The following is a 17712-nucleotide window of genomic DNA, read 5'->3' as shown; positions in this document are numbered from 1 at the left end:
TACATAAATTATAACCTGATAACACTATCACATTAGTAAATGCCACAATTATTTGAAAAGAATTACTTACATTATGCTTCTAAAATTTAAGTGGTGATGTCAGGAAATTGCTTCCTTCAGTCATAAGGTTACTTTTAATCAAATGTGCAGCAGAGTTTTACCAAGCTAGAGCTAAAAAAACAGTTTTCAAGTTCTAACGCTCAGTAAGTATGTGTTTGTGACTATACCAAGACATCCATCAAATCACTTCATGAATTTTTCACGCATCATAGAAAATAAGACTGGAGTTATCCCAGTACTTTATCCAATTCACCCGTTTTTTTGAGTACAGACTGACTTTGGTAAAGGACCTTTTAAAATATTTCTTAATATTTTTTCATAAGTCATGCTTATTAAATTTCTGCTTATTGCAGAAATTTAATCTGCTTATGGTCTATGTCTTTAATAATGAGTAATGACCAAAATAAGACATAATTCAGCTGAGGCCTTCGTGGTACTGAGCAGTATGTGAAGGTCGCATCATGTCATGAATTGATGTATTCTGTTCCTTTTGTAATATAATGGCATTATAAGAACATGCTGAAGTTTAATCTGCTAAACTTTCGGTTCCCTTTCTAAAGAGCTGTTGCCAGATCATTTTTCCATCTTGTATACATGCATCTGATTTTTACCTCATGTAGTGGTTTTTTAATATTATTTACCTCATAATGCTTTTGTGGCAATTAATCTTATTTCACACTAGTGACTGAGATGCCGGGTTGCCAAGATAATTTTGAATTTGAGTCTTTCTTTACAGTGCCTCTAATAGTCATTATTTGATGTAATTTGCAAATTCAATAAGTATATTCTCTGTTTCGCTGTCCATATCATTCATGAACATGTTAAATAGCGGGAGATTTGGGCAGGTTTTTACAGAGCCTTCTTTGGCATATTCAATTTTGCAGTGAGTCACTAATTAATAATAGCTTCTCCAAACACTTGAACATCTGTCTTTACAGTTGTTCTATTTAAGTCATGACTTCCAAACTGGCTCATAAGAATTGTTATGTTTGAGAGAATTTCAAAAGTGGGCAAGGTCAAGATTTGTACACCTGTCCTTCCCTCTGTTGTCAAAGTTTGCTACCTACCTTGTAATAGAGAGAAATTAAGGTTGTTGAATCTTCATCTTTAGCTTATGATGTTACCTGTCCGATGCTTATGAATAGTTTTGGTTTTGTTTCTTTTTCTGTAGTTATTCTGGAAATTCAAGTTAATGTGATTTGACCTGTGACTCTCTAGGACTTGCTGGTAGTAGCTGATTTTGGACATAGGAGCTAGCTGAGTTTTGAGAGTAAGACAGGCCCAGGAAACACTGCTTTAGGGCCACAAGGAACAGAGAGAACTAAGACTTTAAGTGGTGGCTTGTACTCACAAATGAGAATCAATTTTAAAAAGTGCTTAAAAAGGGTAAGTTATTTGACAATTGAACTCTCAGCCCTGATGCGTACGTAACGCTTCTGTTCTTACCCTTGACTTTATCCTTAATCCTTGTTCTCAGTCACTGTGAGCTTCCCCAGGTGTGTGTGTGTGCCTTCCCTATTTTGACGCTGCTGCCCGAGCCACACCAATCTCTACCAGTATTGTGCCCATTTTTTAATGCTATCTCTGGTGGCTCCAATGGGATCTAGTCTCTGTTGGCACCTCCGGGAGCTATTAGGACCCTGAAGTATCCCGAGAGATGAAGCGCAGTGGAAGAGGGAAAGAGCAGAAGTCATGCACTGTCTTGTGCTGCAGTGTAGGGGTTGTCCCCAATGCTTCAGGCATTTTTCAGGCCCCAGAATGTTTTCTTTTACTATTCCTCGAATATCTTTCAGGCCTACCATTTGGCATTCATTCTCTCAAGGCCTGAGAACAGGCTTAATTGCTTTAAAAATCATTAGCATTTGTGACTCTAAGTAGAAAAATTGTTTATTGGCTAACAGCCACCGTCTGGGTTTCTCCAACTGAAGTTTTATGCTGTCAGTTGCCTATTTCGATCTTTGGGATCATACTCATCCTTCACTTGCTCTTAAAGATAATGCAAGCAGCTCTGAGGTTTTGTTTTCTTATTATTTAGGGCAAATTTCTTCAGGACTAGTTAATATGAGAGGGGAATAAACAGACTAACTATTTTAGCTATGTAATTGTCAACCTGAGTTTTTCTTAATCTAATTGGAATTATTAACCTTTTTTATATCAAATAGGCTTAACAGTTAACTTGTTAACTCTTCAGTTTTACTTAAGAAATTCAGATTTAAAAAATTCAGATTTAACTTGTTCCGAGTCATCATGATGTATGGATTATTCTGTTTAATCTGCTTTCCTTAATGGAATAGTAGAAAATTTCCCGACTGTTATGTAATAATCACCTTGTTTCTTTTAATTATCTCTGTGTTTATTATATAGATTAAATTGATCAGAGATAGAAAGAGGTATTATCAGTGCTGTGGCAAGTATGTAAACAGGAATTATCTTGAAGATACATGCATATATTTGTCATGTGAAGACACTTAATTTCTAAAAAGTTGCCATTTTAGGATGATGGCACTCCCTTAAAAATGGATCTGCATTCGGTGTTGGTACTGCTATGTCGTGTCTCTTACATCGTGTCAGTAGATGTCCAGGAGTCGGGAGTTCCTGATTCGTTTGCTAGTTTTCGACTGATCAGTAAAAGTTTATTTGGAGTCTGGAGCAGAAATGTATTTGCATTAAATGATCTTCCCTGTGCTTACTGTCATACAGTTCTCTGACAATCAAGTTTCTTTCTCTGATTCTCCACCGCTGGTGCCTCCCTCCCATTTTTGTGGTGACTCCTTATGTTAGAGATTAAACAGTGACTTGTGCAGAGTTGCTTTCTGCTCTGTTTTTCAGCACATCCTGAAACTTTCAATATTCTAGGACAATTCACTGCAACTTCTTGACAGATCTCTATCAAAGCACCAGTTAGTATTTTTCTCCAGGCCTTTGAAGGAATCTGCTTGTTTGGGCATGTGGTTAACTTGTTCATTGAAGGAAGGCTGCTGTGTGATGGCACTAACTGCACAGCAAGATCTGTACATTGTCAGTAAGTCTGTGCTTTTCTCAGGAGTTGTGCGTGAAATAAATGTAAGCTTTTTCTGAGGATCTAATCGTAGTCTTGAAGATGAGCATGAGTATAATCTTTCTACATATACCCACTCCAGTTGTATCCTGTCAGTTGCTAATACCCTTACTTGGACATGTACTTGGTTTATTTTTGTCTTTTGCCTCTTTTTGCACTTACAACTTGGAAAAAAAAACCCCAAACTCTGAGTGATGGAATGACAAGGCTGTTGTGTCTTCTAATAATGCTGAATGGGTTTCTGAAGGCCACGGTAGTAATCAAATCAATATATTATGGAGGTATTGCCATGCCTAGATTGATGGCTGAGTCTCATAGATTATACTAGTTTAGAAATATTTTGAGTGTCTAGATTTGAAATGGTTGCATGGCTAGGAGGGCTAATTATTACTGAAAAAATCAATATTATTAAAGCAGTTATGGATGTTACAAGTGCTCAGGGCAGATTCCATACTATAAGCACTACGAGAGATTCAGTCTCTGATCATAGTTTTTGCCTGTAAGGTTATGTTTTAGACTCATCTGACACCTCATGCAAAGCTTCATCTTTGTCACTTACAGGCATGGCTCACCACTTCGCATTCCAAGGAATCAGTTTTGCCTGGATTTCTATAGAACTCGTACTTCTGGAAAGCATGAAGAATGAAGAGTGAGTTTGTGTAGGCAATCCTTTTTCTTTTCCTGTCTGGGAAAGAAAAATCAAAACCAAAAGACCCTCCTGTCAGCTCTTTCAGGAAACTTCATTTGGAGCTGTTGGGAATAGTATCTCCAAATTATGAAGGGTGCCAGCAGTGTTCTGTTTGTGTTTCCTTTTATCCTTACACTGGTTCTGAATGAAAGTGTCAGCCATGAGAACTTGCATCAGGACTTGAAGACAATGCTGGTTTTTATGTGTTCAAGCTTTTCTAGGTTATATATTGCTGTTGGCCATCTCTTTCAGTGAGAAAGAAGCATTGCGCTTAGCCTACTAAAGCCTTACTTGCTTGGGAATTCCCAGAATGGAATATACATAGGAAGAAAGCAGTTGACAGAAAGAACTGTTTCTTTCTAGTTCACTATAATTTCTTTCAGATTCAGGTTCTTTGTGTTTGGAAAAAGGAACTATGCCTATGTTCAGATTGCTCCATCTTTGATTCAGTGCATGAATATAGCTGAAATATGTGTGCATTGAGTGGAAGATCTTGGCAAAATCTGGGATGGAGAGAGGTTAGCTATGACAGTATATCTGAAAACGTTCCAGCCACTACCGAGGTGGCTAATCTTTCTTCTAGTTTCATCCTAACAGTAATCAGAATTCCAAAAATAAGATCTCTGTTTGTATGCATTACCCTCATAATAGAGAACAAGGGTGTAAGGTACAATGCTGGTGTCAGGTATGCATTCAGTTATATTGTCCGCTGTCGATGTCTTGATTTGGAAAATTGGATTGTACAAAGAGAACTTATTTTAAGTTAGCGAAGCAGCTGTCACAGTTGGGAGACGTTGAATTGGTTGGCTCAGGAAAAATTACAGGGCTTCTCAACATTTGTTAAAAATCAGACCTGCAATTCAGCATGCACACAGCTCTGCAGAGTGAAGAGCTAACTACATTACTGAGAACAGGCAAAACCCGTAAGGAAATACTTTGGCCTTCGATGTGTCTGTGTGCCTGGGTCCCCATTTGACTGCTGTAGGTAGTCCCTAGAGAGTCATGTAATTACAGCCTGTATAGTTCTGCAATGGCGAGACTGTTGATAGATGGGACGCTGCCTGGGAAGGTTCACAAGAAACGGCCTGTCATGGGATTTTTGATTAGTTCTGTCAGCTAAAAATCTGTGAAAATCTGAATCTCTTTTGAGCTACTTCATCATAAATAAATATATTTAACCTATAGTTCCAAGAAATGTCTCTAAGCCTATGGTGAGTTAGCACTTACAGTACTGAATTAATCCTGAATCACTGTATTTTCAGGTATTCAGTTAATAATACTGCTGTTACAGCTTACTTAGTAACTGTACCACTGAAGACTGAATATGCTGTTAAGGATCAGAGGGTCAGCTCTTGAGATCAGACCAGGCTTCTCAGGGCTTCATGCACTTGGGTCTGGAAAACCTCCAAGGAAGGAGACTGAACAAGCTCTCTGGGCAGCCTGCATCACTGCCTACTGCCCTCCTGGGGAAAAAGTGTCTCCTTGCATCTAGTTGGAAGATCTCTTTAAGGTTCTGGTGTGCCTAAGAGTAGTGAAAGCTAAAAAAAAAAACAACCAACCAACCAAAAAAGAATACAAAAAAAACCCCAAACCACAAAACCTAATTTAGCTATTAAGATCAAGATGAGTAGCGGTTATTTTCCTACTTGAGGAGTTGATTGAATCTGATACTTTCCCCCGTTAATGAAGAGGACAGCGTTTCACTCTTGGAGCGCAGCTTTGAGAAATCCAGTTACTCAGTTGCAGATGCAGGGTTAATAGTTACCTAGATGTAGAGCTTTATCTTCCCTCTTGAAAAGCCTCTGGAGAATGGATGGATCAGGTCTGCTAATTAAATAAGCTGGAGGCTGCAGAAACATGGAAGTGGAACAGGTGGCAAGAATGGCAGAAAATACCTTGGCCTCTCTTCTCGGCCAGGCCAGCAGGTGTTGACAGGGGTGGGAAAACTGTCAGCTTTTCCTCTTCTCACTTTTGGCAGAAAGAGAATAAATGGAACAATTTATCTTTCATGTTTAAATATCATTCCAGATGAAAAATTTCATCAGATTCTGTTCCCAAATGTGTCTTAAAGAAAAGAAAAGAAAAAAAAAAAAAACAAACCTCAAAAAACAGAGCAAGCATCTGTCTTCAATTGAAGATAGAAGTTATTCTTTAGAAACAAAACCAAACCACTAACCCTTATTTTCTTTATTTCCTTTCTGACAAAATAAATTATACTGGACAAATTAATATTATATTTAATAGACTTTGACATGTAAACAAAACCCAACTGATTTTATGCTTAAGAAAATCACTATCACTCAACAAATCCTTTTTATGTTGGAAAAAAAGGCTCTGCTTGTGTATTAACACTCAGTCCAGGAAAGAATCTTGACTATTTTTCTCTGGAAGTATTTACTAAACCTGAACTTTTCCATTTTATACATTGGAAGTTAAGGGTCCTGTAGTTTGAAGTGCTATCGCATAATCAGAATTACCAACAAAATCTGGGTGCAGCTTTTGCCATCCAGATCTGTCAGCCTGTGGTGACCTCGTCTCTCAGATGTTTTTACAACATCCTTACATAAAATTGGTTTCTTCCGTTTGCTTCCTCACACCTGAGTCTTCACAGTTTCTTGTTTGGAACTAATTACAAGGACAGGGATTGCAAGACTATGTAAATGATTTCTACATCTTCTAATTCCCACTCTGGCGTATTTGATATTGCCAAGCGTGTTTCAAAAAGTGATTGTGCAAAAAGTCTTTCTTATGGGTAATTTTTGGTCTTAATGGTTGATTTAAAACAAACAAACAAACAAACCAAAACAAACAAAAAAAAAATAAACAAAAAACCACCAACAAAAAAACCCCCAAAACCCCCAAACCAAAAAACTCAAAACATAAAACAACCTCAACCCAACAAAACCCACTGTTGAACCAGAAAGAATATAAAAAAATCCCAATCCATCAAGCCAGTGTTGTGATTTATTGTTTTTTTTTAACACGACTTGCAAGGTTAGCATTGCTGACGCTGTTGGTCCATCGCGCTGTAGCTGACCTACCGCGAGGGCCTTCGTTCGGTCGCTCCGGGCTGGGGAAGCTGGTAGTCCCTTCCTCCAGCCTGCCCTGCTGATCGCTGTGCCGTAGCTGCAGCTGCCCCTCTCCTGGACGCGCAGGGCGGTTCCTGCTCTCCTCCTCCTTGCCCCCGATGCCGCGGTGAGCGGGGATGGCTGGAGGGGCCCCTGCTACTGGCACGCGCTGGTCTCCAGCCCCGACCCTCTGCTGCTTGCTTCTTCCCCGGCGCGATGCTCCGAGCTGGGGAGCACGTAGCCCTGCCTTAGTGCACGGAGCCGCGCGGCCGGGATGCTCCTCGGCCGTTCGGTACCTCCGGGCCTGAAAGCGTGCCCCGGCCGGCGAAGCAAGCGGCTCGGCTCAGCCTTGGGGAGTCTCCGTTACGTTAAATCTATGACTGGTAAATTAAATGGGGGTTGGGGAGAGCCCTTCTAGGTTCTCTTCAATTTTCTCGATATTAGGCACAGCCTTGCTTTCTTGAATTAATTTCCTTAATTGTGAGTAAAGTGACAACATGGTTCAGATTGGTTTTATTGTATTGCTCTTAATACTGACAAGCCAGTGCAAAACTTACTCTAAAATCTGTAAAAGCAGGGTAAGTTAGTTTGCCATTTGCAGACATTTTTATAAATCTAAGATTCACAGATTCCTTCTATCTAACTCAGGTTTTCTAAGGTTTATCTTCCATTTAATTCTAAAGCCAGTTTATTTTTTCCACCTTCTTTTTAAACAGATGAACCATGTAAAAGACAGATTTGGTGACACCGTGCCAGAAGAAGTGCTTCTGCTGTGCCTGGGCATTACTTCAGGAGTTGGCAGATTGATCTTTGGCAGAGTTGCAGATTACATTCCTGGTGCAAAAAAAGTTTATTTACAGGTATGTCTTCACAGCATTCTGAAGGAAAATACAAACAATATTCTAAAGGCTTCGGTTGCAGCTACTACTGAGTAAGCAGAATTAACTGATTTGGAGATTCAAACTTGAGAAATTTCAAAAATCTAGGAAACTTAATATATGGTTTTTGATAGTAGGAGCCTTTGGTGCGAAGTTTGTGAATGTCTGATTGTGTTTTTTCTTCTCTTTTTTAATGCTAAGGATGCATGTCAAGTATCTGCTAGTTGTTTTTAGCTGGGAATGAATGAAATTACTAATCATTAGCATGTGAGTGAGAAAACCTTTGGGGATTCCCTAGACTCTGCTTTTCATGTTTTATTTCCCCCAGTTTCATGATGATTGCAGAAAGGTGATTCCCACCCCCCCAGCCCCCCCCCCCCCCCCCCCCGTGTTCCTCCCTTAAGGATTTTGGATCTCTTTTCTTGATCTTTGATAGGTGATAATTTTGGTGTCAAGTATGTTCTGTACACGGTGCGCACTGGTAAAGCCATGGGACTCTAAGAGGTGCTTAGTTGAGAAGATTTTGCTGAATGAAGGGTGTTACTTGCAGAAAGAGTCACAGGTTCCAGAAATGCTAAAGCTTGGGGATGAAGGGAGGATATGCACCTTTTTCCCATCATGCTGACAAATGATACTTTTTTCCTGAGAAAGTAGCAGTGTTAGTGTAGATTTTTGGAAAAGCTTTAGTTAGCAATGTGTGTATCATCAGTCACTGGGCATGCTTGTTGTTTTAAAATGAATAACAAGGGAGACATCTAACGGCTATTACTCTGTACTACAATAATGAAAACAAATTCTTAGGCAAGAACCACCTTTCTGAATATGAAGTATTTGTTGCCATAGTTAGATAAATTTAGATTCTCTGGTGGTAGAGACTGGGACCGTATCTCATTCATTTTCATTGATACCTATTGTTACACTTTCAGGAAATATCCATATTAAGATAAAAAGTGAAAAGGCATCATTGAGATGTTACATATGAGTTACAAAGCACAAATACCAAACTCGCAGTAAAACAAAAAGCTTTTTTTATCATTTTCCTTGACTAGCTAGAACTGCAAAGCATGGACTTTTGTTTAGGGGATGAGCTAGGATGCTTCCGCGTACTGTTGGCTTCACCTAGTTAGGAGAAGGGAAAACGTTAACTTTTGCTAAGCCGTGCCCCAGCACCTTCAGCTCTCCTGTTTCAAATCAGTATATCTGAGGGAGGGTGAATATTCACCTCGAGTATTATTCTGGATTGTCCAACAGCTCATACTATCATCATATCTAATTCAAAAATTAGTTAAGAATTATTGTTGACTAACACAAATGAAACCTCTTTCGTCTTAGAACCTTACAAGAGTTCTACCCATCAAGTTCAACCATCTTCCCGTTTCTGCATTCTTTTGTACAGACCTGTTTGGCTGGATTTGGCTTTATAAATTCTATCTTTAGTAACAGATCGATGCTTGTTGTCTCTTCTGGACACAAAGTTTAGCGATTCTGGTTTTACAGTGATTGCTGCTTTTACCATAATATGATAATACAAAGAATCTGGTCAACAATACCTTGTTTAGAGTTTGTCTACAGATAACCACATACTATTTAGATATAAAATCATCTCAAATAACATTTGTATTTTATGTATCAGAATATGCAGAACTAAGAATCTCTTCACCTCTATCCTTAAGTTCCTAGAAAAAGCACAGTTTTTCAATGTTTTTACTTATATACCATATTTTAGATGCTTTACAGCAGTTTTTTCTTTAGTATGCTAAATAAAGTACATTACCTAAAAGAATTGTTATGCTGTCCTGAAAACTAAATTTCATCTAGCTGTCTGCTTAAAGACTTTTCCTAATGACATAATTTACTTAATGTTGCTTATCCATCAAAAAGTCATGTCTATTAGTTTTTAAGTAACCTTGGTTTTGACCTTGTTTAATGGTCTACAACTGACTAATGCATAATGCAAATGTCTTGTTTGGAAAATGTTTGTGCAGTTAGGTGGGACATTGGTTTTCTGTGCTGATATATGGATGATATACAAGCAAAACTCTCACCTTTTTTATTTTCTTTTTAATTCTGCTTCATTTTGCTGAAAGGGTTTTATTCCTCTAATTTACAACAAACAAATAATAATCTTAGATTAAGATTATAATATAAAATCTTTGTAAGTATGCATGGTTACAGGAATACAGCAAGATACCCTTATATGGAAAAACTGAAATAAGGATTTCAGACATTTTCTCTGAATATAAACACCCTGAAGTAATCACTCACAATGCTGCTATTTTGTACTTAAATGACAACAGTGAGGAGTCTAATTATAGTGTTGTAGCTATATTAAACTTTTGTTATTTTTATGGCGTTCATTTGTCAAAAGAGCAAAGAGTAACTTCTCAAAAATTGTTGGTACATGACAAGTGACCTTACATAATCACTGCAGGATAGTCGATTACAAATACAGTTTGAAAACTTGTGAAATGGGTAGTGGAATTTATTTGATTGCATGTCGTGAGTGTTATATGTGTGTCTGTTTTTTCTTGGTATGTAACTTCTGATGGTGGCAATCCATGGAGACTGCTTATATTTATTTTAAAGTAAATAGAGGCAGACAGTTTAATTCCCTACAAATGCAAGAAAGCTCATTTGCTCCCTTGATCTTTGCTGATTTGATGCAACATTGTCTTACACTTATTTTTCCCTTCGTCATGTTTAGGTGGCCTCATTCTTCTTTATTGGCCTGATGTCTATGATGATCCCGCTGTGCCACATCTTCGGCGGTCTCATTGCTGTCTGTCTCTTCATGGGCCTGTTTGATGGGTGCTTCATTTGCATTATGGCTCCCATTGCTTTTGAGCTTGTTGGGGCTCAGGATGTCTCCCAGGCCATAGGATTTCTGCTCGGACTCATGTCAATACCTATGACAGTTGGACCACCCATTGCAGGTAAGTATAGATATGGGCTAGTAGCTGTAAATATGCTTCTATAGTTGCATGACTTTTTGGCCATGTTTTCTGTTCCTACATCATAATATGCAGTACACTTACATTGGAAGTTTTCTCAGTACATGCTTCAGAATGTGTGGTGAATGTAAGTGCTGCTCATGGGTTATTAATTTACTGTCCTCTTTAAAGTTTGCTTCAGTTTTTTTTGGTTTTTTTTTGTTTTTTTTTTTTTTTTTATTAAGCTATGCAGATGTAAAACATTCCTCGGTTTCGAGTTGGATTGAGGATCTGACGTTTTCTGTGCTGTTGAGGTGACAGCCTATATGTTGATTTTGTTACACGAGGGCTCAAAAATTAAAATCTGAAAATTAATTGGACTCTAAAACTTGCTCATGCAAGAACAGTTGAAGATCCAGTCACTTTAATTGCTTCTTATAAGTAGGAACACTGGCTTTTTTTCATTCTTTGGTGGGAGACTGTTTGACAAAGTACAGGTTTTTAAAAAGAAAACTGGGAGTTCTTTGGGAGGTGGAAATAGCTTAAACTATAATCCTTACCATTCCTGGTTTTCAGTCATACTTTACCCTAAGGTCTTGTGAGTGCTACTGAAAGATAGTAAGTTCAGTAAGATGTAACCGAACTATGCAGCATTATGAAGAACAAAATTTTAAAGCTAGAACAGCACAGACTAGCTGCTTGGATCTGGATACACTATCACAGCTATTAATACTTGAACAGAATTTGATTAATGGGAGGAGTTCTGAGAGAGCAATTAGAGTGAATTGTTGGAAAACACACTTTTAAATGAGGCTGCGAGGAATGCAATATATGCAGTATATCTAGTGTAAGATCGGGGCACCTTGATCAAAGGTAACTGTTAACAAGAGAGGGAGGATTTCTCCAAGTCACTGCAAGATTCAAGTGCTGGAGAAGCTGAAAGGAGCAACTTTCAAATAGGAAACATGGTACATGTTTTAAAGGATGGGTGGTAACTAAGTAGTTGAGTGGTCACATGCTGAGCTCTTCATTACTTGGAGTCTTTAATCAATTCTGGAATGCCTTTCTACATCTATAGACACACCTATATTTGGCCATCAGATGGTCCAATTAGTGGTTGTTATAATCTGTGCCAGCTCTCAAGTTTCTGAATCCAAAGACAAGACATGAGTTTTGTAGCTTCCTGAGGCCCCGTTATTTATCAGTGGTAATGTTCTGTCTTTCCAGGCCTGCTATATGATCACCTTGGCACCTATGATGTAGCATTCTACCTGGCTGGGGTCCCTCCCCTTGTTGGCGGAGCTATATTGTGTTTCATCCCCTGGGTCCATGAGCGGCAGAACTTAAAAGAAAGAGCAAAACCTGTTGATGGAGAAACTACTGAGAAAATGCTGGAAAACGAAAGCACTTTGGTGTCGGACGCTACGGAAAAGCCCGTGAAAGAAACGGAATCTGGGTTTTGATGCTTTCTTTTCCTGTACCAGCCCAACCTTCTTCTACCAAAGCTAGATTTGTACTTTTTGGCTGATGATACTGACAAAGTCTTGAACTATCACTGAAATTGCAAAACTGCTATAAGAATCTTTTATACCATTGAACTTTTTTTGAGTCATTGAGTTTGATTTCAAGCAACATTTTCAAGGTATTTGAAGTTTTTGTAGCATTAGTGTGTACGCGTGTAGTGATTCTGTGTGTGAAGAGAATATTTTTCTAATTCATCAGAACCTGTTTCTAGAAGCGTGAAAGGTGGTTTTGGTTCACTGACCTAGGATTCTTTAGTAACTTTTATGATCCATCCAATGCAGGTACACCTGAGGGTGTTTATACTGGAAAATGTAGTAGCTCTTACAACTGGTTTGTTTTCTTGAAGTTTCTCATGCTGTTTTACAGTCTCCTATAATTCTGTATCATGAACATGCATATGCGTATTTTTGTTACCCTTAATTCTTGCTGAAATAATTTTGCATTAGAAAGCTAAATTGTTAGACATGTTTTATTTTCTCTAAATAGCCGAGCCTGCTCAGTTTGCTTAAACTCACCTGTTTTTGCACTCACCTTTTCATAGTAGCCCAAACAAAGAATGTTAAGGGTGAAATTTTTGATGGGCACAGCTTTTGAATAGGCGCAAACTAAGCTCTGAGTGCAAAGACATTCAGAAGTAAAGCTGCTGAATGATAGATTATTTTTTTTTTTTTAATTTGGTGAAGGCAGTACTATTATTGTATATGTGTATATCTCAGCTAAACCTCAGAATAGCTGATAGTTTTAAAATTGTACTGAGAGTAATACTTTGGAGCAGTATTGTGAATTAGACTAAATTTCAAATTACACTGTTGTACTTGGGTTCTTTTTTATTCTTAAAAATGAGACAGCTTTAAAGGATACATTCTAAGTGCAATAATAAGTTGAACGTGGAAATATTCACGGGCTATTAGAATGACATTCAACAATTAAAGATTTTTGCACTAAGTAAACATGCAGGTTTATTATAGGTCTTTATAGCTGTGTTCAGGTGCACGTAGGATATAGCTCCATATTTTATTAAAATATAAAGAAATGTCTTTTCATGTCCTATTTCTTGCTTAACATACTAAACATATGACCCTGTTACTTATGTGTTCTTAGGTATTATGCATTGTTTATCAAGCAGGTATTTCTGAAAACCTCTCTGAAAAATATTTAAAAGCATAATACTTTGAGATGAAAACATTGCTTTTCAGTTTATCATAAACCACTTCCATGTACATTGTTTATTTGTGGATATGGATCAGCAATGCAGTGGAATACTTAATCATTTGTTATTTCAGGTCCATTCAATACCAATAATTTTTGTTTTCTTGTTTAGAAGCATCATAGCAAAGAGTAAACTAAATGTGATTTGAAGACAAAATGCACATTTAAGTGCATTTTCTTCATTAGTAAACAATACCTGTTCTTTACATAAAACACAGAGGCATATTGTTTTAAAATTATAATGTTTATTGTCTTTTCTATTTTTATTTTTCTTTCTCCAGAGTTGTAGTAAATGGCTCAGCCTATTTACATTTGTGATACAAAACGTTATATTAGCAATACTATTGCGTAGAATGTTTACATCTTACCAATTTACAAAAGTTCTTTAAATATAAAAATGCAAACCATCCTAATTATTGGAGACCAAAGCTCATACCTTTTTATATTGCAGTGTTTCAATCCCTGCTTTATGTGAGTGAGGTTTAAAAGAATTGGATCTTAAAATGTTAGAGGTGTATGGGGGGGACTTGGAGGTGGAAAAAATTCCAAACCAATCTGTAAAACAGAGGCCCCTTTAGGTTCTTTGGGGCTTGTGCTTCTGTACCTCATAAGTATTTCTAAAAATTTAATTAAAATATTCATAGTATTGTTAATTAAAATGACTATGAAATGCTGCCTTCATTATAAAAATTATGTTAATAGCCTATGCTGTTCTTGTCTGGAGTATTTCTGTAGAACGTGTTATTCAGTATTATCTTTTATTTGCAATGCAAAAGGTGTTGAGTAAGTGTGGTAGGAGCCTCTTGTTTCCTGTTGCTTTGTTATGAAAAATTAGTATTCATCACAGATCTTACATTTCATGTGGTGTTAGTGTTGAGTTTTTAACCGAAAACAAGGCTGCTGTTTAGCACTGATGCAATTTGAAATAATTGTGACCAGATATCGTGCTGTAGCTGTGGCACTTCCTGACTTGCTGCTCTGTATCTATATAAATTATCTGGGAGAGAATATAAAATAATTGTTGTTAAGTTTTAGAAATGATCCAGAAATAGTATAACAATCATATGGATTAATTATTGCCATACCCTTTAAAAATGTATCTGTACATGAAAATCCAAACTCTTATATTTGAGTAACTAAAAATGTAACTTATTCTCGCAGATATGAAGGACAGCGTTTTTAAAAAAAGCACCCCAGAGACTCCAGGAAGAGGGTATGAGTGAATAATTGTTTAGGAGTGATTACTATGTTAAAACCAGCTTGTGAACAGGATATCAGACAAGAGGGAAGCAGAGTTAGGGGTAAGGAAGCTATGCTGGTGTGATGATATTGGAATAAGGAACCTATTTCTGATACCGGTTTTTGTTTTACAACAGTGATAAAATTGGAAAGGCTTTGGAAAAAGATCATTTTTCTGAAAAGGTAAAAAAGAAAAGTGAATTAATGCATGAGAATTCTGTTAGCATCTTTACTGTCAGCTTGTATCTAAGGGGGAAATGCCCAATAGAAAATGTTCTTTATTGGACATAAGCATAGGATGATTATGTCCTAAAGCTAGATAAGATGCAGTTGAAATGAAAGCAGAGTTCGGATTGTCAGTGGTGAGGCTAATGAACCACTGAGAAACTTATTTAGAGAGATACTGGGTTCTGTGTGCCCTGAGGTTTTAAAAATGACGTTAGCTGTCTCCCTTTAAAAAAAAAAAACACAAAACAAACAACTCAGAACCCAACCCAAAACACAAAAACCCCAACACAAATAGCAACTATTTAGTACATTTATGAAAAAATGATTGAATAACGTAGAAATGGTTGCTATTCTGAAAACCAGGAGAGAAAAGCACCAAATACTAAATTTTATTTTGACTGAGTAAATGTAAATAGAGTTTTGTAACATTTTAAGTGTGAAAACCTGTTCATGGGAAACCTGCTGGACTCGTATTTTGATGACCTTATTCATGCCCGATTTAATCTTGTTGGGGGTAGACTGTAAAATTACAATGCTAGCTTAGTTCAAGAAAGCCCTTACATTTGAATGATTTATCCCTCTCTTGAGAACAGTTCATAGAGTGCTTTTCATAGACATTGCTCTCCCGTCCTATAAACAGTAATCATCTTTTTTCCATTAAACCTCAGGGTAAGCTTCAGAAGAAACTGGGTTGAAAGAGGTTCGCTTAAAATGGCAGTGTGAAATTTTCAGTCCTACTTGATGCTGTAACTTAATACACCAGATCTTGAAACCAAGATCAATTTTGAGCAAGGGCTCAGATTTATGTATGGCTGACACTTAGGGTTTTTTTTCAGTAGGTATGAGATCCTTGTAAATTTTAATATAGCTGTTCAGCAAAGAGTCTGAAATAATGAAAGCTCTTCAGGTTCTTATTTACATCTAAGCTATGCAACAATATACAATGCTTACTTAATAAAAAAAGGATTTCTTTTGGCTACGTGTTGGAAGGCCTGTACCAGTCTCAAACCAGGACTTTAAATTAACATACTCTTAGAATTTCTTTCATCCAGATCTTTGTTCATCATTAACATTTCATTTTTTTTCTTAAGTGTTTTCAGCAACCATTTATGGACCTTCCTAAATTGCTCACTCAAGTCAAAGACAACATAGCCATTCTGTGGCCGTTCGTCAGGATATATTCAGTATCAGATGAGGTAGACAACTGCCATTTTTCTCCTTTTGGCTCTTCATGCCCAATGTCTGGGCATATACGTTCCCCCTTCCCCTTTGGAGACACTGGATTGCCGAAGCTGATGCACACCGCGTTGGATATGGGTAGTACTTCTCAGCCGTCCGTTCTCAAACTTCTTCCCTGCGCTAAGCCTTTGAAGAGCCATGGCCTGGTAGACTGGGCAGGTTTTTGCCGGGTGGGAGATGTGAGGTTGAACCACCCCACGGGTACCGGAGGCAGCTCTCACACGAACTAGACGGACGCTGTGATCACGCACGTCGGGTGTAAAAAGCGGACGCTACCACTCGAGGGCAGAAATGACCTGCTCGGTTCTTTGCATTGGGTGGTGCACGCCTAAGGGACAGGAGGTGCTTCCCTGCAGCCCCGAGGGAAGTACCTCAGGATGGGGATCGGTGCTCCGACCCTTGGGATCATCCTTAGGGGCAGCTGGAGCCGCCGGCTTGTCCCCGTGCTGGCACGGGGAGCTCCCTGCCCGAGTCCCGGCCCCTCTGGGGAGCTGGAGGTGTTACGGCAGCTGACTGTTGGGCATCTTCACTCTTCTGTCGGGACTGACCCTCTGATGCTGAGAGCGTGTGTGTGTGTGTGTGCGTGTGTGTATACATACCGTGTACTTTGGGCAGGGCCTACACAAACATTCCGCATTTAACTGCAGGAGCTGTAGCCCTGGAATGTGGGAGACAGCTGAGGAAAAGGTAATTATTTTCATTTGTGTGTTTCATTGTTGACAAGCACAGCACCATTACAGTTCCAGACAGCCAGTGAGTTTTTAGTCGTGTGAACTTCGGCATATTTTCAGTATGCCTTTTAGTCTTTATATATAGTGTCAACATTTTTAATGTTTCAGAACTGCATATGCTGAGAGTGATTTTATACTAAAAATGTGGTCTAATATTGATAACACTGACATGTTTAAGTATCTTTATAGACATCATATTTTGTATGTTGTTTTTGATATTAAAGGATATATGTTTTGCTAGCTTTACCTCCATTCTTTAAAGTTCTGCTTTGTTAGAAGGGTAAGAAATGAATGTCTGATGTTTTTCATGGTGCTGAAGTAACTGTGATCAGTCTCAAATTATTCAGAATAAAGATTGATAGTTCTTAAGTGCCCCATTTGTTATTGCATGCATCATTTTTAGCCTTGTTCTCCTGGAAAACTTGCCATTTTAAAGTAATTTTGTTACATTCTGGTAATTACTGATTCTCATGTGCAGACTTCTATGTAGAAGTCTTTACAGCATTTACAAACACTGTGCTCTGACTGGAATGTCCCCATTATGTTTGTTCCTAAATTAATATATGATGCAACCCATTTCATTCTGATTGCACTGATGATCCACTTTAAGACCGATGGTTTATAAACCTAAACTACCGACTTCCACAGTTACATGCTTCTGAAAATTTTATCTACTCTATTTCCCATTCTGGGGTTTAATATCAAACTTAGAGAACAGTTGCATTCACAAAAGGCAGAAGTAAAATTGAGGAAGGGAGGGAAACTGTGGCAGAATAAACTCGAGTGGTGTTTTAAAAGAACACTGTGTATTTTTGCTTCATGAACTGCCAGTGTAATTCGGAGGACCTTTGATCATTTAC

At 38.0% G+C, this 17712-nt stretch overlaps 1 protein-coding gene across 4 annotated transcripts in view; it reads left to right on the top strand.

The window, feature by feature from the left end:
* Window positions 1-17225, top strand: part of SLC16A10 (solute carrier family 16 member 10) — a 79156-nt gene extending 61931 nt beyond the window's left edge. Inside the window, exons 4-7 of one of the 4 annotated variants that reach the window (XR_004408592.2) lie at window positions 7591-7734; window positions 10457-10685; window positions 11910-12324; window positions 15974-17225. Coding sequence is in view for 1 of the 4 variants with exons in the window: in XM_033002906.2 (XP_032858797.2) it covers window positions 7591-7734; window positions 10457-10685; window positions 11910-12145 (609 nt within the window). In the remaining 3 variants the exon portion in view is untranslated. Of the gene's footprint in view, window positions 1-7590; window positions 7735-10456; window positions 10686-11909 lie in introns of all 4 variants that reach the window. The other 3 variants (XR_004408591.2, XR_004408590.2, XM_033002906.2) reach the window with 3 other exon arrangements.
* The last annotated feature ends 487 nt before the right edge of the window (window positions 17226-17712 follow it).

Source organism: Tyto alba, unplaced genomic scaffold, assembly GCF_018691265.1.
Source record: "Tyto alba isolate M040663 unplaced genomic scaffold, T.alba_DEE_v4.0 Super-Scaffold_22, whole genome shotgun sequence".
Lineage (NCBI taxonomy): Eukaryota > Metazoa > Chordata > Aves > Strigiformes > Tytonidae > Tyto > Tyto alba.
Note: the sequence above shows the minus strand (reverse complement) of the source record. Positions and strands in the feature narration are given on the sequence as shown.